The 26749-nt window shown below is 34.4% G+C and overlaps 1 protein-coding gene across 2 annotated transcripts in view; it reads right to left on the bottom strand.

The window, feature by feature from the left end:
• LOC149775764 (bleomycin hydrolase-like) overlaps positions 1-25319 on the bottom strand; it is a 47679-nt gene extending 22360 nt beyond the window's left edge. Inside the window, exons 1-6 of one of the 2 annotated variants that reach the window (XM_089944223.1) lie at positions 25210-25319; positions 22379-22579; positions 13400-13552; positions 8662-8892; positions 5627-5719; positions 1578-1736 (exon numbers count right to left, since the gene is read on the bottom strand). In XM_089944223.1, coding sequence (XP_089800349.1) covers positions 1578-1736; positions 5627-5719; positions 8662-8892; positions 13400-13552; positions 22379-22561 — 819 coding nt within the window. In that variant the 5' untranslated portion in view covers positions 22562-22579; positions 25210-25319. Of the gene's footprint in view, positions 1-1577; positions 1737-5626; positions 5720-8661; positions 8893-13399; positions 13553-22378; positions 22580-24937; positions 25161-25209 lie in introns of those variants that run through there. The other variant, XM_089944222.1, reaches the window with a different exon arrangement.
• Between the last annotated feature and the right edge of the window lie 1430 nt (positions 25320-26749).

The following is a 26749-nucleotide window of genomic DNA, read 5'->3' as shown; positions in this document are numbered from 1 at the left end:
TAAACGCCATTTTGATGTTCAGTAAAGAGTAAAGAGAGCAATAAGATTTTTAAGATTGCCAACAAGCCAGCTGTGATGGCAGTGAGATCAGCAAAATTTTGTTTGTCCATTCTGTAGGAGTAGTAATACAGTGTGACCTGCTATAACATGGTAGTTAGGGTCCACAGAACCTGACAGTGTTATAGACAAACCCAGTTATAAGCAACCAGGCCAGTTAGCTGAAGGAAATTATGCATGTACCAAAAACAAATGGGTGAGTAATAAAAGCAGATGCAAAATATTGATTAAATGAACACAAAACTATCCTGTAATAGACTTGTATATTGACAACTTAAATCTGTGTAGCATAGTCCATAATGCAGTAAGTATTGTACATGTGTATGAAAAATTAATGAATTCAAGTAAAGATGACATGTTATAAAATTTATCAATCAGTCACATCCATTAGAAAACACAAATAAGGTATATATAAAGAATGGTAGTCAACATTTTATCTACATGCCGTTGTCAACAAGTAAGTGTCACTAAACAATTCACTATGATATTGTTGGCATTAGTGATTTTGGCCAGGTGAAGACAGCTATCATCTTGACGAGGCCACCCAAGGGATGTGGCTATTCCTAGGGAAAGGAAAACATGCGAATAAATTAAAAATGAAGTTGACAGCCAGATGTTTATGGTTTCAAAAGTTTGGAAATTTAATTTGTTTTATGCCGCTGATCACAAGCATGAATGTTTTTCTGTAAAAAGAAAACTTGTAAGGCAAAATAAACATCTTCCACACACTTTGGAAAATGCAACAATCCATCTGATTCAATGGTATTTACTTGTGTTAGGTGCTGACTTCCTTTGATGAAAGGTACTTTATTTTAATTGAAGACTGTAGTCAGCTTGCTTTGATGAAAGGAGCATGAGTTATTGAAGTCATCGCTAAAGAACATATATGGAGGACCAAACATGCCTGTTTGTTATTCTGGTGGCAACATCAAATTATTGTAGAACATTGATTGGGACTGAATTTTTTTTCATTTGCTTAGTATTTATACCAAACAATCTGTGCTTCAAAGGAAATCAGTTTTTTTAAGTTTCAGCAAAACATATTTTCTGGGCACAAAAAATAAATAAATTATGCATTGTCTGGTCAACCCTGTTCCTGTGCAAGAAAAATACAAGCATACATAATTTCAGTAACCACAACTCAATTGTTTTATATTAGGATTCAAATAAAACCTCCTCCTCAAAATGAGTAAACTTTTTACATGTTATTTTTTGTACTTTTATGAAGATTTTTTTTTTGTGTACAAGAAAAATACATGCATTTGAAATTTTGGAAGCCATGCCATGACTGTGTTATATCCGAATTCATGTTATTACGGAGCGTGTAATAGTGGGGTCAAATGTACCAAGATTTTCAAGTTGGTCAACATGGCAATAACATTTTAACTAGGAGGCATAGTGATAATAAACATTTGCTACACAAACATATGATGACAAAGGTTTCATGCATGAAATATGGGAAACCATCACATTTGCTCTACAAGATACAATAATAAGATACAATGAAAAATATAACTTACATATTCTTCTATATTAAAGGCAACTCCCTTGATGTAGTCTTTGTAGAACTGCAGTGGAGAAAGGTCTTTGAAACTTTGGTATTTCTTGTCAGTATCTGTGTACTCAAATGTGAACTTCTCTGGTGGGGTTCCCAAGACAATGTTCATGATTCTGTAAATCTGCAAAGTAAGTCAAGTTATTTCTCCAAGAGTTCTGTATACATGGAGGTGCTTCCCTCAAGCATTATCCTAAGGAAGGATTTTCAATTCTGAAAGCAAACTGTATATAAGAGAATAGTAGGCATCTTATGTGTAATCAAACACGTGTGATAAATAACTTGCAATAAGTGTTATGCAGTTTAATATGTCTAGGCATTGTGATGATATTGCTCTGTGATTGTACAGACAAAATAGGAACTCCTAACACCAGAAAACAAACTTTAGCCATATCATAATATTTTATAACGTTTATGTTAAATACAGCAACTGATGTAGAAGATATGACTTAAAATCTTCCACATATAACTTCAGCTAGCTACCTTAATATTGTTTCTGACATCAATACTGTAATCACTGGAAAAAGTGATACATAAGTTTCATCCTTAACCTTTCACAGAACAGGCAACCAAAAAAAAGAAGGTAAAATGTACAAGTGTTTATGCACAATAAATAGACAGCTGTAAGACTGTATTCAACATAAACAAATTATAAATTTACTGTTTGGCCTGGGGCACTGTCATCAGTATTATTCTGTCAGTAAGCCGACAAAAACTAAAGTCACTGTGGCACAAACAGTGGGCTCACAACATGACTGCCATCTTACTGATGGTCAGGAGTAAGTGCATAGAACCACTGAATAAAGTTTATTCAGTGGGAACTGAATGGGGTCAATCAATAACTGGACTGTGTACAAAAGTTAACATTGGTAATCGTGTCAACAATGCTCAAAAAGATATGCTATTATGACACTAATTTTTCTTGTTAAATTTTTTTAAACAGTAACGAAGTGAATGCCCCTGAAAAAACTGAATCAGTACAAGCAGAGTTGTTCAAGGGTTCACAATGAGGAGTGTGAAACTGAATGGTGCACGGTGATAACTGACCATACAAAATGCAAGCTGTATGTAGTTCACATAACAGAAACTGAATGGTGCCTAGTGATAACTGGACTAGGCACAATGCTTAGTAAGACACATCTAAAAGCACTGTGCATCAACCAGTCATTGAAGTACTGCCATGACCTTGGTACGGACTCTTGGCAAGGAAGTGAGGCTAAAGAGAAAGCCCAAACTAAAAGACCTCACTGCTGAAATAGAATCACATGAATTTTCTGTAGGACATGAAAATAAGCATTATGAAGCTATGGAAATTGCTGTTCACCACTAGGGCTTTTCTGACTGAAGGTGGTATCTCCATCACCAAACCAAGTGATCTTCATGAAATAAATTTGTTTCTTGGGAAAAGATCTATGATAAGGTGAAATTTCACCCTTTCTTGAAACCATGAAGATATGGGAATAGAATCACAAGGCTTATTACCTGTCTACTACACCCATCATTGAGCCCCAGATGCAAAGCCAATTACCCTCTCTTACTGGGCCTGATCAGGCCTCTGAAAAATGGTCTCGTCTGGAATAACAATCTGGGGATACAAATTAAATATAAAGATATGTAAGGCTTGTTGAGTTGATAAGTACCATAAAGAAACAGTTAAGTAGTGTAATATCACATTCTTCATACAAGTTTGTCTCCCATTGTTGACATTAGTCCATACTGGTCTTTTTCAATATATTTTAGCTCTTTTATGCCCTTTTAGTGTAGTATATCCATTCTCTGAGATACATTGTTGCATCCCTTTGTGAATATCTTCACAAAAAGTATATATCAATAGTGTAATTCCACAGACAAATTGCAAGTGCAGGTGTGAATCACAATCTGCCTACCATTGTACCTTTCAGCAGTACTAAAATATTTATTATCATTTGAACCATTCAGGTATTTCCCTTATGATAAGCAAGTGTCTTCCTTGTGATAAGCCCTGACCATTGCATAAGACCAATGGACTCGTGGTATAAATACCAGCCTTGTGTAGTGTTAAGGCAGATGCAGTCTGACTGTCATTGTTAATGTTAATGAAGACCAATTACAACTTCATGTTTTACTATGAAGAATATAATATAATGAACTGAAATAAAAATGTTCCTTGATAGTTTAAGAATAAATTGAAAAAATGTGCTAAAAACTATTTTTAGTATATTTTGTTCCACATGTTTGAGAATGATGCTTCTACAGAATTAGCATTGCCGTAATAGTCCTTATATATTTGCTACAATTCTATTTGATTTTAATAACAATGAAATTCTACAAAAGAAGCATATTAAAATGTCAGTACTGTTAACTGTGAAAAACATAAACGTGTTCTGTTGGGAGAATCCATTATAGTATTCCTACATGGAGCATTAATTATGTGTATATTCACACTGGAGTTATATTTTTTCCCAATAAGAAAGAAATCTATCCTGGTCTATTTCCAAAGAAGAACCAGTTTGCTCCCTGGTCCCTGTCAGGAAACATTGATGTCTGTGACCAATCATCTGCCCAGTGATTAGTCTTGGTGGTCAGTACCTAGTACCCAGTCCAGTGACCAGTGACTGGCGACCCACATGAAGGAAAAGAAAGCATTTGCCTCTAACACAACCTAGGTATTATCTAGGTTGCATCACCATTTCATAAGTGGGATGTCCTTAATGAAGGTCAATTCCAAATGCAGTCATGGATTTTAATTTTGTGCACACACCTGCATGAAGTCAAACTGGTCTATGTTCAGAAGTTTACCCATCCCACTTTCAAAAGGAGCATATTTTGACAAAATTAATTTGTTACTACATGAAACAATTTCAAATTCTTTGTGCAGTTACAAAGACTTATTAGACCAACCAGAAGTGGACAAACTGGGTGGAATCAACAAATGTTAAGATTATTAAAAGATCCAGATTTTGTTAGGATCATGTAACATGTTTCACAAACTAATTCTAATTTCAGAGGGGACCCATGCAATCAAAGAAAATGAAGGAAACTCTTGATGACATCTAATACCTTTACATAAAATAAAGCCAATTCATAATACTTTAAACAGATATTCATTTTTTATGACACCATTTGACCTTGTTGTTTTGCATTCTGAAATGTGTAACAGGCAAAACAACATCGTTGATAAATATGTATAGTTGTAAAATCTTCAATTTAATAAAAAATTAGTCTTATTTTGTTTAACAATCTGACTGATTGAAGCTTGTTTCAGACATGTGATCTTTCTGTCAAAAGCCATTTTCAAATCTTATAATTTCAAGTACCATTACCTCATGATTTTTAATTTAAACATGCTCACTTATGGCCATTAAGAATGGCCAGCAGATGAAATTAGATAAAGATGGACCGAAAGCATGTCAAGATGCATGCCTTCAAACAGAACCATGGTAAAACTTTGAAAATGTACTCCAGACTGAAAACTTTCAGAGAACAAAGTTTTTGGAAAAGGTTTGTTTTATAATAAACCAATCAGAGGATGATTTTTTTTCTTGATTACTTTGTCCTGGACTTTTGAATATAAAAAATGTTGAGTCCTATTGGTCCCATTATTTCATTAAGTCACACCATGCAATGTATTATAATACAATACATATCCAATGCAGTACTTGGTCATAGTGGTTATATTTGCCCATTAAATCCCACAAGATGTATTTCATTACTCATTTGTTCCCACATATTTATCTAAATGGTTCAATATACATGTTATCACTGAATTGGGACAACTTTACTTTTGGAGGGGGAAAAAGTAACTGGATCCAAAGCTGCAATGGGTCCCAGACCTCAGACCTGATGAATTTATTAGCTCCTGGTCCATGGAGTGACTAATTATATAAGAATGTTGAACATATACAGCCTGCAAAGTTCAAACAGTAGCTGGAACATGGAAATAATTCAGTCAGACGGTGATTCCAGATTTAAAATTTCCAGCAATGATCGAATTTACAAGACAGAGATGATCTTTAGATTGAAATCTGTTTATACCTCCTCCATCATGACAGTCTTTTCACTCTGTATCTCAGCCTCCCCAGTTCCTTTCTCTATCAGCTGACAAAGCTGCATACAAAACTCCCTCAACTGGAAATGAAAAAAAAAGGTTGATGAATTATAATGTACTAACAGAATTGTTAGTCAGCAGGAGCTGAAGAAAATTCCCATTTCTGTGGCAGAAAGTGGAATTTTTAAAAAAATCAACATTGAATATCCTGGGAAAGTCAACCAGTTATGTATCAAAAAACAGCTTCATCCATAAGTGCACATACAAGGAAATTTTCATGGAAAAAATGCAAATGCACTGGAATTAAAACCCAAATATAAATTTTATGACATTTTTTATAAACTCATAAATGTAGATCAGAGTGATCCAGTTCAGGTGTTTGGCTTTTTTTCACCCAAAATGCTCTCACTAATCAAGTCTGATCTCAGTAAATTTGTTAAAAACAGTTACAGCCCAAATAGAATGGATAGATAGATGAACACATGCAAACTCAAAAGCAATTTATGTATATATTATGTATATCTATATGTTTAACTTTTGTCTACAATTATAGATTGTAAGGGTCATCTTGTAAACATCATATTACATAGGTAATTTTTTTCTATAACTGTAGATTATATTTTAAGATAGTTATCACTTGTACACAAATATGTTTACATGGAAGTGAGTTTAGGACATTGGTTTCCCATTGCAATTTCTGATCAATCTGATGTTTACCAGGTTGATCCACTAAAATTTTTGTAAAAGACCTGACTTTGTTTACAGCTTACAGTGTTCTGAAAATTGATTTTTGACCCTCATCCTGGTCCTCTTATTGTGTCTTAGGTTTTTATATTAAGGTTGTTTACATCAGAATTATTCATTCCGTTTTTAATATCTGTAGTAAAATCAGTCTTTTAGTGGTGTTCAGGTAATATTTGAGAGTAAGTTATTTATTTATTATTCATTGGAGTTACAAAATGCTCACTGATACTTGAGGACTAAATCACTATTTTGGAATTACTGTGAATTCAAAGACATTTTGGATTATATCATTGTGATACATCAAAACTATTGGTATATTAGCAAATTCAAGACTGATGGCACATCAGCACATTCAATACTGGAATTCATTTGGAAGACCTCTGCTATTCATTGGGAATACTCTACACTTATGGACTTGTGAAGGAACTTTCTGGACTATTTTGGAATTAATTCACAATACTGTTAGTTCCTTTTAAATTTTCATTTTTTATTTAGGGGAAATAACTTATTTGTTGAATTTACTAGGTGACTGCTCCAGTGGCCTAAGTGGTTAGAATATCTGCCTTAAATGTGGGAGGTTGTGACTCAAACCCTGGTAGAGTCATACCAAAGACTTTATCACTATAACTATTAAAGCTATGTTAAATATAAAACACAAACACATCACTAATCTTGTTGGTTCTGGCTTTTTCTGTTACTTAGTTTAAGACCATAGAGTTGGAACACTATGTCTGCCTGTCTGTATGCATAGGGTTTAACAGTATGTCAGCACAATACTGGCTATATAGTGCCAATTAACAATTAATTCTAACACTGTAAACATAAACAAGAGACCCTAGAAGGGACTGACCTTCTGATGAAAAAATAATGTCCTGGAATGCACGATACAACTAATTCTTTTTATAACTGCTAAGTGCTGAAACCATCTCAGATACTTATTAGAAATAAAGATTTTCCAATTAGTTGCTGTGGTGGTCACATTGGCTGCAAGATCAGTTCCATTTTCATTTTGGACAAGGTCACACTGGATGTAAGATCAGTACCATTTTCATTTTGGATGAACCAGACAAGTCTTATGGCTAAAACCTTGTGCAAATATGACCACACATTCAGAAGGCACAGTGATAACAAGACTTTCAAGATGGCTGCCATGGTGGATATACTGGATTAAAGAACAGCACAATATTCATTCTGAACCAAATAGACATGAGAAATCTCCTCAGGAAAACCCCATGTCTATTTGACTTTCCATTCAGCAGGAATATCAAAATTTTCAAAACAGGAGCCATGGCAGTCATAACAAATATATTCATGTACTAACTAGACATCATAAGAGAATGCTCAACATCCATCTAGGAGGAGCAGTCACAACAAGATTTTCAAGCTCACATCCATGGTGGCCATACTGGAGGTCGGAGGTGTGCTATTTTTTATATTTGGAAAACTTAACATCATAAGAATCTTCTGGTGAAAACCCCATCTTTATATGACTTTCTGCTCAGAAGTAGCAATAACAAGATTTTCATGATGGCTGCCAAGGTTGATATACTGGACATCAGATCAGTACCAAGCAGAGAACATAAGAAGTCTTTCAGTGACAACCCCATTTTGATATAACCATCCATGCAAAAGGAGTAGCAACAGCAAGATCTTCAACACGGCCACTGTGTCAGCCATACCATGTTTCCAATTGACATTTTAACTTAGGACCAACAAGACATAATAAGAAGTCTTATGATAAAAACCTGGTCTAATAAGACTTTCCCTTCAGGAATAGCAATAAAAAGATTTTCAAGATGGCCACTGAGTGGGCCATAATAAATCAAAGATCAGCATCATTTTTCATTTAGGATCAACTGGATAGCATACGAAATCTGTTAGCAAAAATCTCATATTGATATGACCATCCATTAAGGAGAAGTAGCAATAATAAGATTTTAAAGATGTCCAATGTGGCAACCATACTGGATGTACAAGTGGCATCATTTCCATTTAGGATAAACTAGACCATTGGATGGATGTGTACATTTTCATGGCAAACCACTGAGTAGTTTAGGAGGAGTATAAATAAAATAGACAACAATATACAGACAATGAACAACAGATTATGGTTTGTTGAAGCCATTAAGTGTCTTTTCCTTTTTATCACCATCATCTTGATCACCATTGTTGTTAATGTCCTTGCTGACATCATCATCATCTTCATTACCTTTACTGTCATGCATCACAATCCATAACAACAAAAAAACTAATGTCACATAAATATTTTTCATTTTACCCTGTTATTCAGAAGACGACCCAGTCTATTAGAATTTTCAGCACACCAGGATTCAGGGAAGCAGGCTTTGGGCAGAACTCCATATTTCTCAATCAAATTTACAAGCATATCCCACTGTCCACCATCCTCTAATGGATTTTTCAGGAGGTGATGAATCAATCGCCCTTCATATGTCTCCCCTTTCCTTGCACAATCTATGAAGCAGTCCAGCAGGTAGTTGGCTCGCTCTATCTGCAAAGTGAAATCAAAACATTACACAAGAAACAATAGTGTTAATCTTGCTCCAAGTTGATAATGGGACATATCTCTATTAAATGTTGCAAATGTCATTGTGTATACCATGACAGATGAAAAGAGAATCCAAGGTCCAAAGCTTGTTAGGTTTGTAAAAAATCTTTAATCCAAAAAAATAAACCCATCAACTTCCACCTTGCATACATATTAAATATCAAGGCAAACACTACTGGCCACTAACATAATGCCTGTAGATTTACACTGGATAATGGAGACACTTTACTACCAGGGATTTACATTTGACTATAGGGTCACTTTACTACCAGGGATTTACATTTGACTACAGGGTCACTTTAATCCCAGGAATTTATGTTTGACTATAGGGTCACTTTACTATCAGGAATTTACGTATGACTATAGGGTCACTTTACTACCAGGGATTTACATTTGACTATAGGGTCACTTTACTACCAGGGTTCACATTTGACTATAGGGCCACTTTACTACCAGGGATTTACATTTGACTATAGGGTCACTTTACTACCAGGTATTTACAGTTAACTATAGAGTCACTTTACTACCAGGGATTTACATTTGACCATAGGGTCACTTTACTACCAGGGATTTACATTTGACTACAGGGTCACTTTACTACCAGGGATTTATATTTGACTATAGGGTCACTTTACTACCAGGGATTTACATTTGACCAAAGGGTCACTTTACTACGGACCGCTCCGGTGGCCCAGTGGTTAGAGCGTACACCTCGGATACAGGAGGTCGTGGGTTCAATCCCCAGCCGAGTCATACCAAAGACTTACAAAAATGATCTGGTTGGCCTGGTGTCAGGATAATGTGACTGGGTGGGACATCATGCTACATGTCTGCGGCATGATGCCTCAGTGCTAGACATCACTATAAACTGTCACACTGCAGACATCGTAGCTATATGACTGAAAAATTGTTAAAGCTAAGTTAAAAATCCAAATCACAAATACACACACACTCTTTACTACCAGGGATTTACATTTGACAATAGGGTCACTTTACCACCAGGCATTTAAGTTTGACTATAGGGTCACTTTACTACCAGGAATTTACGTTCAACTATAAGGTCACTTTACTGCCCAGGGATTTCCATTTGACCATGGGCTCACTTTACTGCCCAGGGATTTACAGTTGACTATAGGGTCACTTTACTGCCAGGAATTTGCAATTGACTATAGGGTCAGTTTGCTGCCATTAGCTACAACGGAAAATAATTAATAATAAAATTATTGCATTTTGTTATAATAGGCATTATATGATGTGTTTTCTACTCTATGTATGTACACATGCATGTATGTACATGACTCATATGTTTTCCACTTTTGTATGTACACATGCATGTATGTACATGACTCATATAATGTTTTCCACGTGCATGTATGTACATGACTCACATCATGTTTTCCATTTTATGCATATACACAAGCATGTACGTACATGACTCACATCATGTTTTCCAATAACTGGATCCTTTGAAAGGACATCACTGCAAGTCACAAGAGTCACACAGCTGACTATACCAATACAGTTTGGTCAAAAGTTATACCATGTATTTGTGTATAGGTTTTAAAGCTTGAAATGAAATTCAAATTTCAAAAACTGTTCATGAATACTGAAAGAGAAAATTAAGAAAATGTCTGGAACTCCTTGCTTGCAAATTCTAGATGACCGAATTGGCATGTCTCTGCATTCTGTCTATGCAGTAATAATGTGACCAGCTTAGCCTTTGATCATTGTTAATTTCCCAAAGTCAGAGCATAAATATCTTAAGAGTTCAGTATCACACTGCTTTCATCAGTGACTAATGTTGATCACGTGACTTATAATGGTCATGTGATACAAGAAGACTGGTGTAGACGGGTGGTAATTCAAGCACCTCATCTCTGTTTAGTGTTGGCATCCACTGTTTATTTCATTCGCATCATCCACCTTCTTTTCTGTGTGGTCCTCAGATATGATGACCTTGGTCTGAGTGGGAACAATGGAATGTCCCATATTGCTACAGTGTTCATGTATGCCCAAAGACAAACCTGAATCCTTGTTTATAACACAACATTTTGCTAATGTAGTCATTCTCACAATCACTACATTTTAATGATTAATCACACATTTTTTCAATTTTTCTGTTTTGCCCTTCAGAAGTTAAGTTGTTGTCTTAAAGAGTTGTATGGTTTGTAATATAAGCTGTTGTCCCTATACTCTAGCTAGGATGTACTGCAGATATATGAACAACTGGTAAACAGCACTGATACATCATAAGAGACCAGATTCCTACATGTCACCTCTAAGTCCCCAATCTTTTGGACAAAGTGTACACTACTGATGATATGGTGTTCCGTTTTGCCCACTAGAGACTCTATGACAGAATTAGATATTTAGCCAAAGCATATAGTACACTGCCTAAACTAAATACTATGGGATGGAGTAGCGCATCCTTGTGAATTTCAGGTAACCCATATAGCTTCAAGATGTTTTCAGCAGTGGGGTAGAGAGAGGAGTGGTGCAATGTGTCAGATATAGTTTGGTCTTTCTTCCATTCTTTTAACATGTTAACCAGTTTATTTTGTATTGATGTTGTAAGGTCTCTCCTTAATTTCTTATATGTGTCTTTGTTATTAATCAACAGTTCCATTTTCTTAATCAATCCTATCATGTGACCATTATAGGTCACATGATCAACCTTAATCACTTATGAAGGCAGTGTGATATTACCAAAAATTTCTAACTCTTAAGATATTTATGTTGAGTATGAGAAATCACTAATGATCATGAATTATCCTGTATGAGAAATTACTAATGATCGCGCATTATCCTGAGCAAGGAAGCAATGTTGAAGACTTGTCAACAAATTGTGAAAATCTAAATACTTGTGTGGATTTGCAGTAAAAATGTCATTCTTTGCATACTGCACATGAAACTTGGACTTGATAATAAAATATTACAATACACTGAGAAATATTTTTAATGGCCATATCAATTCAGAAGGTTTTACCAAAAATGAACCAATTTTCTTTGGTATTAAATGCTTGGACAGGGGAAGTGGTTCTATTGTTTTCTAATTAAAGATGGAGTCTTCTAATTCATGGTTTGAGAAGGTGGTCCTCTTGTTTTATATGGAAAAATTTGGTATTTAAATTAATGATTTGGTTAATTTTCATATTGTTGTTTATCAAAAGATTGGGTCTTCAAATTCAAGGATTAAGGAAGTGGTCCTATTGTTTTCCATAGAAAGATTGGGTCTTCAGATTCAAGGAATAGGGGAGTGGTATTATTGTTTTCCATGGAAAGATTGGGTCTTAAAATTAATGGTTTAGGGAAGTGGTCATATTAATTTCCATGGAAAGATTGGGTCTTCAAATTCAAGGATTAAGGAAGTGGTCCTATTGTTTTCCATGGAAAGATTAGGTCTTAAATTAATGGTGTAGGGAAGTGACCCTACTGATTTCCAAAAAAAGACAGAGTCTTCAAATTCATCGTTTATAACAACTAATACATCCACAACAGTTGGAACCTCGCCAAAAAATGTGAATTCAAACTATAAAATTAGTTCTAATAGTGTACTTAAACATTATACTAACCAAATTTAACTGTCATACTTATTCTTATTTAATAGTACTTTGTAACTATTTGAGCAATATGTAACATTATTAATATAACTGATACAATAAATATCCATGTAGAATAAACTAAGCTGAGATGGGTTACAAACTTTTATGTCATAAATGGGATAAATGTTACTTTTCTCTAAAATTTCAAAACTGCACATTTTTTCTAAATCAGCTGCAATCACCTTGCTATCCTATCAGTTGAAGACCTAGAGATGAGCATCACCCTGTTATCCTATCAGCTGAAGACCTAGTCATAAGCATCACACTTATCCTAACGGTTGAAGACAAAGTCATAAGCATCATACCATTATCCTAACAACTGAAGACCTAGTCATAAGCATCACCCTGTTATCCTATCAGCTGAAGACCTAGTCATAAGCATCACACTTATCCTAACAATTGAAGACAAAGTCATAAGCATCATACCATTATCCTAACAGCTGAAGACCTAGTCATAAGCATCACCCTGTTATCCTATCAGTTGAGACCTAGCCATAAGCATCACCCTGTTATCCTAAATATCTAGTCATAAGCATTACACTGTTATCCTATCAGCTGAAGACCTAGCCATAAGCATCACCCTGTTATCCTAAATATCTAGTCATAAGCATTACCCTGTTATCCTATCAGCTGAAGACCTAGTCATAAGAATTACCCTGTTATCCTATCAGTTGAAGAACTAGTCATAACCATCACATTTATCCTAACATTTGAAACCTAGTCATAAGCATCATACCATTATCCTACAGTTGTAGGCCTAGTCATAAGCATCACATTGTTATCCCAGCAGTTAAAGACCTAGTCAAAAGCACTCTTCCTATTTTGCAGGACTGCATCTATATTCATACCTTGTCCCAGTAAAATAGATAGGCCTGACTGAATTCAAACTCCTCCATCTTGTACTGCTTCATGAAGGGTATGCGCATGATGTTCAGGCAGGCAAAGATCCAGCAGCGGCCTGAACATTTCTGGTCTGTGATGGGTTTGCCTTCATTCTCAATCTGAAAATAGTGATAATCCCAACTGACTGAATAAGTGATTTACCAATTATAAGACTGATGTATCAAAACTTTGATAAGCAATAGTGACTCAAAGTAAGCTAGATTTAGCCTTTAGTTCCTTCATGAAAATAAACAAAGATAAGAAAAATGCAAGTCTTGGAAAGGATTTCTTACTGATAGCAAAAAAATGTCTGATTGACTCCATCTCATTATTCTATGACACTGGTACTTCACAGAATAAAAAGAAAATTGAGAGAGGTGAATGAATTCAATATCTTTACAAATGAAATAAGGAAAGTCCTTATTTTTTTAATTCAAAGGTTAACATGTATTGCCTAGATGGAACAAAGACATTTCTAGTTATCACTGAACCAATCTTGACCTAACTTGGGTTCTTATGACAATTACACCAAGATGATGATAAAATATGAATGAATGCTAAAAAAAAAATAAACACATAACAACAAAAAAGTATATATTTGAAATTGTTCTGTGACCTTGAAAAGCTGGTCACCTAAGCTAACAAGATCTTGGGAACTTTTAAAAGGGTCTAAATATCCAAAGAGGTCTGGTTTGGTTTTTCTTGAGATATGTTGCTTACATGGCAATTAGGTCATCTTTTTTATTCACAATGCATAAATCCCAGCTGCATAAAAAGTGTTATCCTGTAACCTTAAACACTGAATCAAGGTCACAAAATTGTATACAGATCTCTCAGAACCCCACCCTCACCCTAGGGCATCTGCATAATAAATCTGGTCAAGTCTGGCAAACCAGCTTGAAGATATCTTGCTTACAAGCTGATGTCCTTCAGTAAACAAAAGTAAAATTATGTGACATTTAAAATCAACCTCATTGTGACCAGAACCTCATCGTGACCAGAACTTCATTTGTGACCAGAACTGAATCAGGTCATGGGACCCACTCAGGGTATCAAAATATACAGTTTGGTTTAAAATTATTTTAGATGAAATGAGTGCTTACATGGCAAGTATGATGGATGGATGGAGAGATGGATGGATGGATCCTACAACACCAATACGTCAACCTCCTTTCTTTGGGGAGACATAGAAACACTTAATGGAAATTGAAATCACCAATAAGCACAAAACAGATAAAACAAGATTCCAATTAATTTTGATATACATGTTTCTATATTTTTTAGTTTAGATTTAAAACTTCTTAATTTCACTCATTAAGTTTATCACCAAAAATACAGATTATTACTGAATAAAATTTCCTCCAGTAATGCAGATACTCCTGTCAGTTTTAATTACAATGCAGAGTTTATAGCATGCTGATTTCAAGTCATCTAGCCAAACTAATGAGTGTAACGATCAACATGGGGATATAAAGCTCAACTTTAACGAGCAAGCAATGGTGAAAAATTGTGAAGATTTGGTCAGGCTTGTTAAAGATGCAGTTATATAGTATTTAAATATGGACAATATAGTTATGCTGTTGTAAATGATAGGATCTGGACATATATACACTATGTTGGGGGATGGGGATTATTTTGTGGGAAGAAGTGTAATGGTTTACAAAATGCCAGAGTATTCTGATGTTCTGATTATTTTAGCAAGTATCTGAAATCAAAGCATGTACACATTTCTCATTCAGTGTTCATTCCAGAAATGGAAAAATTGGCACAATATCCATGACCAAGTCAATAAGTTGAATCATTTTTTTTAAAGCAGGGTCACATATATCCTTATCTGTTTCTTTTTTATTCAGGAGATTCATTTCATTATCACATGCACCCGAATACAATATAGATTTCTTAATTTTGGCAATAAATATGCATTCTCCAGCATTATATTCTTTTAATTAGTCACTTTAGGAACAATTTCCTTTTCCACTAAAATAAACATGTCCAATGATTAGAACATGTTTGAGTCAACATGAAAACTAGCAAACTGTAGTATAATCTGACTCAGCAATGACTCATTTTAATTATATAATGCAGGAGAAAAGGGTAATATTTATGGCAGAATTAATAAATCCATGACCTGGGTATCTTTGATCATAATCAGCCTCTCCTTTTCATAATACATTTTGAATTCCACATACTCAAGAACACATTTCCCTATAGAATTAATTTTGGACATTTAAGTCAACATTTTTAGCTCCTTGTGCACTACTTTGGAAACACAGTGTAAATGCAGCAGTAATTTCCTTAAGATATGTCATTTCTTCTATATAGTCTCTATCAAAGACCTTCAACCATGTGCTCTCAATTGGTACCCGAGCTAATGAAAATCAGTGAAAACATTTCTTTCAGCCAGTGAAATTGATTGTCTTATGCTTCTCTGGCAATAAGCACCTTGTGTTCAGTAATCATGGGATACACTGGAATCAGTCTAAAAACAGCCATAATGATTTGTCATTTTGATTTTCTTCTGTCATTTTTACGCACCCTATGGGCACCATGAGGGGTACATTCTCATGACAAAGATGAAAATTAAGGGTAAATAATCCATGTGAATATTATGAGATAAAATTATCCAAAATTTTCTCCATACATGTACAGTTTTATTTAACTTTATAAAAAGATACAAATTTTACCAGTAAACCATTTAATGAATGCAAATATGGGCCTAAGAACATTATATTCTTGCTCAATACATGTCATTCATATTAAAAATTTGATGGTAACCCACCAGTAAATAAAAATATGTCATCTCCAGCATATTAATTACAGGCTATTGAAGAAACTGCACAAGAAAGTATCCAAGTCACAAACCAATACACCTCTTATCATGTGTATTCGTTTTTATCATGTACTTATTTTCTGTACCAAGTCTATTCAAGAAAGGAACATTCAAGTGACAGAAAAATGACTCAACAAGACAGTCTGGCATTTGTATAAAGTAATGTTTCAAATGTTTCTATACTCTTCTCTTAATCAGCGTACACAAAGGACCTTGCTCGATCGAATCGGAAAAATAGCTCTCCCAATTCAGACAGGCCTTTAAACAGCATAGTTTATAATAACGATCACACATTTTTTATTTCCAGCTCTGCGCTAAACATTTTTTCAATCATGTTTTGAATAACTACTAGACTTAAAAAAAACAACAAAGTATTGTGCTTAAGCCCTCCATTAGCTTGATGAAAAAGACTGAATGTTACTCATGCCATGTCCCATGAGGACTCAAGTCGAAGTAATTACTTCCAGGTCAGTAGCCACAAATCTAGTCTCAATCTATTGTTAAAGTATGTTTTTCTCTGATGGTGGTCCTTGGCTTAGATCTAGGCATTCTCTGTATTAATTTAAAAGGAAACTGTTTTTTTTTTAGAATATGAATATTATTGTGTGACTGTCTGTGTGTATTCTTGCAACAATCTTTAGTGAGTAATATGGCATTCATGCATGCCAGAAATCTTTGACCCATGGCACATTGTTTACATGGCATTCATGCATGCCAGAAATCCTTTACCCATGGCACATTGTTTATAAGGCATTCATGCATGCCAGAAATCTTTGACCCGTGGCACGTTGTTTACAGTTCAGCTGCTCAAAAATATGATGGTTAATCTATGACAAGAACTTTATGTTTGGAGATAACTTTAGGTTAACATTTTATTTATTTGGATTTTGAACATATTGAAAATTTCAGTACTGACAAACAAATGAAGGTACTATAAGGGAAAATAACAGATCTGAGTTCTGTCTGTTAGCTTTAAAACTTTAAATTGTAACATCATGTTTATAACTCAAGAAAGAAACATTAAATTGTGCCACCTGATGTATACTGACATTAAAAAACAGACCAGTACAATAAAAATATTAAAACTTCTTTTAAAATTTTAATTTGGCAAATATATTCACCTTTATAATTTCTGTGCAGTTATTGATAATTATTATTATTATATATGTACTGTCACACCATATTAAACAATTTTCAAAATGGTGGATAATTTTCAAATTCTGCAAGAGCAAATGTCTTTAAAAGCCAGACACAGGCCTTTATTTAAAACACGTGAAGACAATTTTTTCTAGCTGATAATGTGCGCTTTATCATGGGTCCGAGCAGTTAATTTATGGTATTAGGATTAAATGACATCTGTCTGCTTGAATGGCTTTCAGTAATTGTCTATAACTATAGTTACATGGTGCTTCATGGGATGATAGACATGAAAAGTCTGTGGCAAAGCCAAATCAGATTACATGCAAAATCATTTTAAACTGTAAGATAATAAAAAATGTGACAAGAAAAATAGGTCAACGGGATCAAATGTACTTAACCATGGCCCTATTAACTTGGATGTACTAAAACAGCATAATAAAGTAAGTCTAACACAAAATATATTCTTTTTTGTGTTTATTTTGGTTAAGTTATTGCCATAGTGTGTCACTGTGGCATAAGATGACATCCCATCCTAATGAACTATCTTACTTTATGCATTATTAATTGCAAATAATAACTGTTAACTGACACTCTAAAAATTACACCTAAAATGTTCAAATGGATTATCTGAATTAAATTTTTTACAATTGATCATAATATGGTTACACATATTACAAAAGCAAAGGGGCCCCGAGTGGCTGAGTGGTCTAAAGTGCTCTCCGTTACGAATCATTGTCATCTCACCTCTGTCTGAATGGGTTCGAGTCTAGGATTCAGCCAATGCAGGTATGTGAGAAAGCTTGCCAGTAGCTTCTCGTGGATCGGTGGTTCTTTCCAGGGTTTTCCTGGGTTCTTCCACCACCATTAATACTGGCCGCCATGTATAGCCTATCGTGTGCTGAAAATTGGTGTTAAACCTTACAACAACAACAAAAGTAAATGTCCATATTTTTTCAAATGTCTGAGATCAGAATTTCACATTCAGTACAATATATTGGATCTAACTGTATCTATAGTTGATCTGTCAGGCACATATTTGCCAGTACACACTTGAAATATCACCAAATGTTTTTTCCATCATGAATTAGCTTATGTATGTAATGATTTAACTTGTGTCAGTGCAGCATTGTAGCCTAAGATCATATAAAAATTCCAATCAACCATTCTACTTAATAACTGTTAATTGACACTTAAATATACACCAGATATGTTGAATTAACTTGGTAAAATTGATTTTAATAAGTACATGGTACATGTTCCACACATGCAAATGTCCATCCCTGTTCACAATTTGAGGGGATGAGAACTTCACATTTAGTTCATGACACAGGATTTACTTGAATCTACAGCTGATCTGTCAGGTACATAATTGCTTATAAGCACTTGAAAATATCCAAAAATGTTATTTATCTTTTAATTTATTACATCTACTTTGTCACTTAACTTCCCTGTATAGTATGTAGTAATGGTTTATAAAAAAATAATAAAACCTCACTGTTACCACATCGCCCTAATCTTTATAGCTAGTGTACCTTGTTAGTTATTGAGCTTGAAATGACTAAACATACTCAGACAAAAATATTTTTAAAATTTTTATATGTTTTTGGAATGAAGTCACTTTAATACATGTCCAGTGCGTAATATTTCTGAATGTTTAATGTTCTTCCTCCTCAGAATGTCCATATCTAACACATTTTCACTGCTTTAACTGTCTTCTTACTGGGATTAAGGAAAACATGATCTTCTCAGGTCTCATCAAGTACAGGGGTCAAGCCCGACTTAAATTTAAGGGACAAATGACTTCTCCTTTCGGAAAGAACAAGAAGAAGTGAGAGCTGAACAAGGATAAGTGGAAGCAAAGCATAACATGCAATATATATATATATATTTATAGATACATTACAAATCATATGGCCAATAACTGTCCTTTCAAGTGCACTGGATCCAGCAAGGGATCACGTTTGTCATGGATTGATTAAGATATATGCAATAAACTGACAGAAAACAGCGCAATTTACGACTTGTTGCAGATGCTGGAAAATATGTTCTAGCATCAGCAACAAGTTGAAATAAACTAGATGAAACATAATAAATTCAAAGGTTTAATTCCTGTAGAAACAGACATTTAAAGTTTTGCAAACACAATGGTTTTTCTGTTTTATTTGTTTGTCTTGTTTATGTTTAGTATTTGCCTTTGAAAAAGACTCATTAAGAATCAAAAGAGTTTTGCACTGTTCATTGTCAGTTTATTGCATTTATTTATATATATATATATATATATATATATATATATATATATATATATATATATATATATATATATAATTATGTCTCAAATTCCAAAACATAGCATTGTCCCATATGCTATTATGTAATATTTGGACTGCTTTCTATGAACTGTATATGTGTGTGTGTGTGTTGTTTTCATTCTCTTATCTGAATTATGCCCTCTATTTTCCAGCATTGCATATTTGCATTTAACACTGGTTTTAAGCAAGAATTTATTTTCAAGGAGAAATTTTTCTGAGTTTTATCTATATCATATTTTCATATTTTATATTTTTATGAAAATTTGAGTTGCCTTAAAAATTATTTTGTAAAATTTACATTTTAATCAGAATTCTATTACACTTATAAATTTTGTTCCATTGCAAAAGTATTTTCAGATATATATTATATTGCATTAGTTTCTTACTACACTGAGAAATTTCTACAATTAAGGAAGATATAGCAAATTTAATTTTCAGGTCTCAAAAGCAATCAGGTCCAAAAGTCACACCTTGCAAAACACCAACAAGACAAAATTTCTTACAGTTGTCACATTCCTTGTTTACCATTAAAATCATAAAGCATTTTCTTGAGTAAAGTTTAAATAGGTGTGGCATGCAAATAAAACAGCTTGACTAAAATTGGCTATAAATAAGTTGGCTTGACAGGACTCACAATCATTACTTCCAGGTCAAGTACCCAAGAATGTAGTCCCAATCTATTTTCAGGGTATTATTTCCTCTTTTTCAGCTGATCATCAGCTTAGATCAGTACTCAAAAAAAATTTGATAACCTGATGCTCAGGGCCCCTTTCATTTTAGATCAAGCCCATCCTGTATTGTAAAAGATGAGTCCATTGGGCTTGTAAAAAAATATAATCAAATTTGTCAGAGCAAACTTTGATTACACTGATGAAATGCGGAAATGTATTCCACATGTTTACACACCTGCTATAACATAGTGCAATCTGATGAAAATCAAATTGCCACTGTCCTACATGAAGTGGAGATCTGATCTTAATCAAATTGTAACATGGCATGGCATGCTAAAAACACGATTTGTACACCTAAAGCCCTGTTTGAGAAAACAATTTTCAGTAATCTTCAAAAATAAAAGAAAAAATCACCACTATCAGTATATGCATGATACTTGTAGCATACGTAAACAGTCATTATTGGAGCTGATGAAAAACTATTCACTGGGCTGTTTAAACTTTGATAATTAAAAGGCAAAGAGGTCAGGTTATAATCCACATTTCACATATTACTTAAATGGCTGACAACAGCTAGTGAGATGTGTTCGAAGACTGCAGGGGGTGAGCCCACAGTACTAATTTGCATAGGTATGCTCAGGATTTGGAACAAGCCAATAGGTAAAACAAAGAGATGCCAGATGTGTGTAGGACAACAAAAGGTATTTTGGTATCTGTCTTTGAACGAAAATGTTTAAGTGATATGTATTATAGGTTTTTGACAAGTTTGAGAACAGAGGCAATGTTTCTCTTAAGTTGGATTTTACTGCATATATAAAACAAAAAGCATGACCATTTCAACTGTCAAAATAGTGTTCAAGTGTATTTCATTTCTGAAGCCGATTTAGGAAGCAATTAGCTATCAATAGCCCAACCAAAATAAATTTTAGAACTGGCCAGCAGAGTAGTACTTTGTGAAATATGCCAGCAATGTTTTTTTTACAAATAGAAAAATTAAAAAATGTTAACAAAAAGTGGGTGAGAGGCAATGAATTCTTTGCATATACTGCAAACAACATATTGACATATTTGACATGGTTCTGACCACGACTGGCACAGAGAATTTCAGCAGAGAAGTTTGAACTCAGGACAATCCTGTCTCTAGTGAGTATAGTGATGAACATTAATAACACTTGCATTGCCTTCAACTGCAATAGTATGTTTATATTTGAAACGTAGCAACTGCAACATTGTGTGACAAATAATGTTAAAACAGGAGAAATTTATGAAAAATAGAGTCTGCGCTTGTGGAATTTCAGTCAGGGCTTGTGATTTGTTGTAAGTCACCAGCCCTAGGCCTGTGTCAACAAAATCTCTTCTTATAGCACCATTAGATTTGTGCATTCTCTGTACTGATTTAAAGGAAACTTCATTCTTTAGAATATGAGCATTGTAGTGTAATTGTCTGTGTATATTCTGCACAGTGAGTAAACTGGTTTTCATGCAATCCTAGAAATGAAATCTGTGACCCATGGTATGCTGCTTTGTTTACAGTTCAGCCTCTCAAAAAATGCTATTTAACCTAACACAAGAACTCCACCATGCCTTCATCTTTGAAGACACTTTAGATTAACATAGGAATTGATCAGATCTGGACACAATGGAAAGTTCAGTATTGACAAACAAATACAGATATCACACAGAGAAAACAATTGTGATAAAGAGTTCATGAGGCATGGTTGTTTACCATACAGAAAGGAAAGATCAGGAATTGAACAGATGATACTTACTTATATACAAGATCATTCATTTATCTGGAAGAGGTCTAGGGTAAATATACAGTAACAACCCCTATTCTGCCTTGAGGGAAAAGTCACTTCTTTATATTTTGGAAGCCAACAATCCCCCCCCCAAGCCTATTCCCAAAATTTTAAAACAACCTACAAGATGGGTCACCTATACTGGTGCTGTGTGTTATAAAATAAAGAAATAGCACTACTTCATAAACAGACCTACCTTAAGATCAAAGGTATGGTTTATTGCCTGGATTGAGTTGCGACTTTTGCACATGTCCAAAAGATTCTGTGTGGTACATCCATTCTGGGCCAGCAGATTTTTGGGGCTGCTGAGAAATTTTTCTCTGTATTTGGCCAGGGTACTGTGTGGCACACCTGCATTTGATGGGACAGATAATGACATCTTCACGCTTTACAAAATCTGAAACAAACACAGCAACAAAATAAAATTCCCCAATATTTTTTGATACAAATTAATTAGTAAACTAAGAGGTATGAATTTAATCTATGTACCGTTATATTACTGTCAAAACTATTGAAATATAAATATTTTTTATCTCGGAAAAGATCTAAAACAAGGTTAATATGATCGGGGAGAAAAAGTGCCAAATATGAAAAAGAAGAGCTGCTGTGTAGATTAATTTGTAATGTGCAACATTCAGACAAAGAAGTTCATACCAGTTCATGAATGTGCTATACAAAGGATAAAAAATGTACATTCCTACTCCAAAATAAGCATCTGTTTGAAAATTGCCTCATCTACTCAATACATTTGTGCTTGGAAACCAAAATGTTTTTGAGTTTCAAGGAAATTCACATTCAGGGTAGTAGTGTTCCTGAGAGACACTCTGCAGAATAAAAGAATTTTAATCATTAGACTGTAGACCAATGGATGATATATCTCTGTCCAATACTGGTGTAAAATACTGCTTATGGAACTGGTTGAATAATGCTTGGATATATCCTTATATGATCTGACAAAACATACATGGTACAGCTTTAATATTTTTTATGCATTTTATTATAATAGAAAAAATGGCAAAAAATCAGTCAAATGATGAAAACAAAATTGCTAATCAATTATCATTACTTGCATCTTTCATTCAAAGTTGAATGTGGATGTTAAAAGAAGTCCAAGTCTTGTATCAACTTTTAAAAAATGGCAAATCATTTCACAATGCATTCAATGATTAAGTGTCAGAATAGATCAGGTCTTTAGTAAAACATCACCAGTGCAGCTTATTTAGCAATCATTAACTCTGAAATTACTTTCTCTAATGGCTGCAACTGCATCAACAAATTTTTCATGGTATCTGTCCTTTTATATTTTTTTTATTCATCAGGTCAAAGAAGTTTAATCACTTTTAGATGTTGGCATAAATGTCTTAATGTGTCTGCAATACAGTTATTTTCTATCTGTGCTGATAAGAATGCTAGCATTTGTATTGGATGTATGTATGAGAAGAGTAAATTCATGTCATTCTGCATTTACAGTGTACATATATATCCTCACAACTCTGACATTTAATTTCATTGCTTCAGAAGCCCAACAACTTCAGTATTCCTAAAATTATAATTAAGAATTATTTACCACTAGGTTGAGTCCATCTTCAAAATGAATCTATTTTAGATAACCACAGGAACCTGATGCTCTTTCTGTAAATTTAATCTATTTACATATAAATTACAAACATCTTTCTACTAAATTATCATTTATCCGTTTAGTAGAGGGTCTGCACCAATTCCTGCATGGAACCAGTAACCACATGATATTTGATTGCTTCAAATTCTGTTCAGTATTTCTGCTACTTGGAAAAACAAAATGTACCTAGTATTACATGTTAATATTTCCCTCTGCTAGCTCTGACATCACTCCAGTGGTCTAATGGTTAGAGTGTTCGCCTCGGATGCGGGAGTTCGCGGGTTCGAACTCCGGCTGAGTCATACCAAAGACTTATTAAAAAATGGTACTAACAGCTACCTCGTTAGGCACTCAGCATTAAGAAGTTAGTGTTAGGACTGGACTGCCTCAGGTGTCAGGATAATGTGACTGGGTGGGACATCAAGCTACATGTCTGTGGCATTAAGCCCCACTGCTAGACATCAGTATAAATTGCCACACTGCAGACATTGTAGCGATATGACTGAAATTTTTTTAAAGCTACGTTTAAAATCCATATCAAACATACACACACTCCCTCTGCTAGCTCAAAATACTGTACATTACTAAGGAGTTAGGACCCCAGGAGTATGTTGTGAACATGCAATAACTGCTAAGGTTTCTGTGCAGTAACTGGTGCAGATCCTTAAAAAGGAGAGAGGGCATACAGTCCCTCATTTTATAACTTATTTAAACTGACATGGGAAGAAGAAGAATAAAACGTCAAGTTACCTGCTTGACAATATAATAATATGGAAAATAGTCCGGGTTTGTTCCACTAGATGCTTATAAGGCCACAGCAAGAAACAATGAAGTATAATGGTGTTGTATTCTGTTGTGTATTCATCAACAGGAAGCAAGCATTTTATCAAACGAATGGGAGAAATGGAGAAAAGCTAAATAGTATTAGTCAGTGAGAACAAATACATGTAATGGTGTGAGATCTACATGATAGCGGCAAGCTCTGAACACAGCTGGGAAGCTTAGATATCCACAGAATGTATAACTTTATAACCCAAATAAGATTGTGTTAATTTTGCATTATGGATAAAACACTGCAGGACATGGATAGTCAATAAATGATATAAAGTACTATATACCTATAATTAACATACCTACCTTCAAGCTGTCACTATGTATGACCGGTGTACAAGCTAATTTGTACAAGCATTAACTAAACCTAAGAGGAATATCGGTTTCATTCTGCCCATCTTGGCAACAGTGTTAATTATTGCAGTACACGTCGGTAACAAGAGCTGGGAAGTCCACGGCAAGAACCACTGCGACAGAGCTAAAATAACAAACAAATTGTGGCGCCCGCAGAATTATTTCGAAAGAAAGGATGGCAAGCTGTTAAATTTTAAGCATGTAGGCAAAAACATGTCCCTCACCGGCCTTTATGTACGGGCGTCGATGCTAATTAATCAACATCCAAATTGGGGAGGACAATCGGATCACTGTTCTGTTTTAAAAGTACCATACACACCAGATATGGCCAAATTTAGACCATACAGACAGACAAGGTTGTGCCTATAATTTAAGAGAAGCATATGGAAAATAAAAGAAATGCGGTTCCTTAAACAGGGCATGGCTGTCTCTCTCAAAATCAGAAACGTCTCATCATTAACACACATATAAAACAACTGAATTCGTTTTCTTTTTCTTTTTCTTTTATAGATGCAACCGTTTCTCATTAAATCTAAACTCTGAATTCCAAATTATTGAAAATTAATTTTTTGGACCAAATGTCCAAATAAAATATATAAAAAAATCCCCTTTTTAATTTTTTTTTAAAAATTAAATCAATCAAATCATAGGAAAACTTGAGGGGAAATTTGACACTAATGCTGTCCTTACATACAAATCTATAGCATACAAACAAAATAGCAAATACACATAGAGCATACATAGGACATAGGGGACACTTAGCAAAGGTCACTTGAAAACAAAAAGGAAGGAAATTCGACTAGGATATTGAAGCCTAGATCGGATGAACAACCCTTTAGAATACACTATGGAAAAAATACCCCATAAAAAATCTGTATTCAAATAAATTTTTGATCGAAATTCTACTCGAAAAAGAAATACACACACACGCACCTTAGGGAGATACAGGAAAACATGAAAACACTTTTATTTTTGGGGGAAATTGGGGGAGGGGGGATCTGTCTGGTGCCCCCCCCAAAAAGGAACATCCACAGGTGCTCGACGCGAGCTTAATGTTGAAAAAAAGCAAAAAAACTGAAGGATACAAAAAAAATCAAACCGAGCGACAAAATTACTTCAAATTACCCCCATGACCCGTTCTGACATAGGACCCTGTCTATCATACTATAATAGACTATCAGAAAGGGCATAGTGGTTATCTGAGGTAATTTTGTAACTCGGTATGATTTTTCTCCCTTTAGATTATTGCTTTCTTCAACATCAAGCTCGCGTCGAGCACTTGTGGGAAAATCCTTTAAAACTAGGAGCAAGCAACATTAACCATCATTTAGGTTCATTAAAAACTGTAAGTAACATAGGGCCTGTAACTACCGCCAAGAACTACTGCGAGCACAAAGAGGCACTATAGTATTCGCATACTCTCCCGTTTGTTTGTAAACCCAACCACCCGCACCCTTACGATTTTAAAAAGGAAAAGCACCAAGGATTTAAAGAAAAAAATACAATACTTAGATCATTCATCAATTTATAATTTCTAACCTGATTGTCGCGCGGAGGTCAATAACACTGTCAAATTATTCGCGTTTCAAACTAAACAAAAACCCTTAATGTAAACAAGCAGACAGACTCCTCATTAACCTTTATTGTTTCTAGAATAGTCTATTTCCGTAAAAAAAAAAAAAAAAAAAAAAAAACTATCTGCGGGAAATATTTGCACTGTCTAGTTTTAACGCTTCTAAAACAAACTGGACAAATAAAAAGGAG

The sequence above is a fragment of the Sinohyriopsis cumingii genome, chromosome 19, assembly GCF_028554795.1.
Source record: "Sinohyriopsis cumingii isolate HCF-2022 chromosome 19, ASM2855479v2, whole genome shotgun sequence".
Taxonomy (NCBI): domain Eukaryota; kingdom Metazoa; phylum Mollusca; class Bivalvia; order Unionida; family Unionidae; genus Sinohyriopsis; species Sinohyriopsis cumingii.
This window is presented reverse-complemented; position numbering and strand designations above follow the sequence as displayed.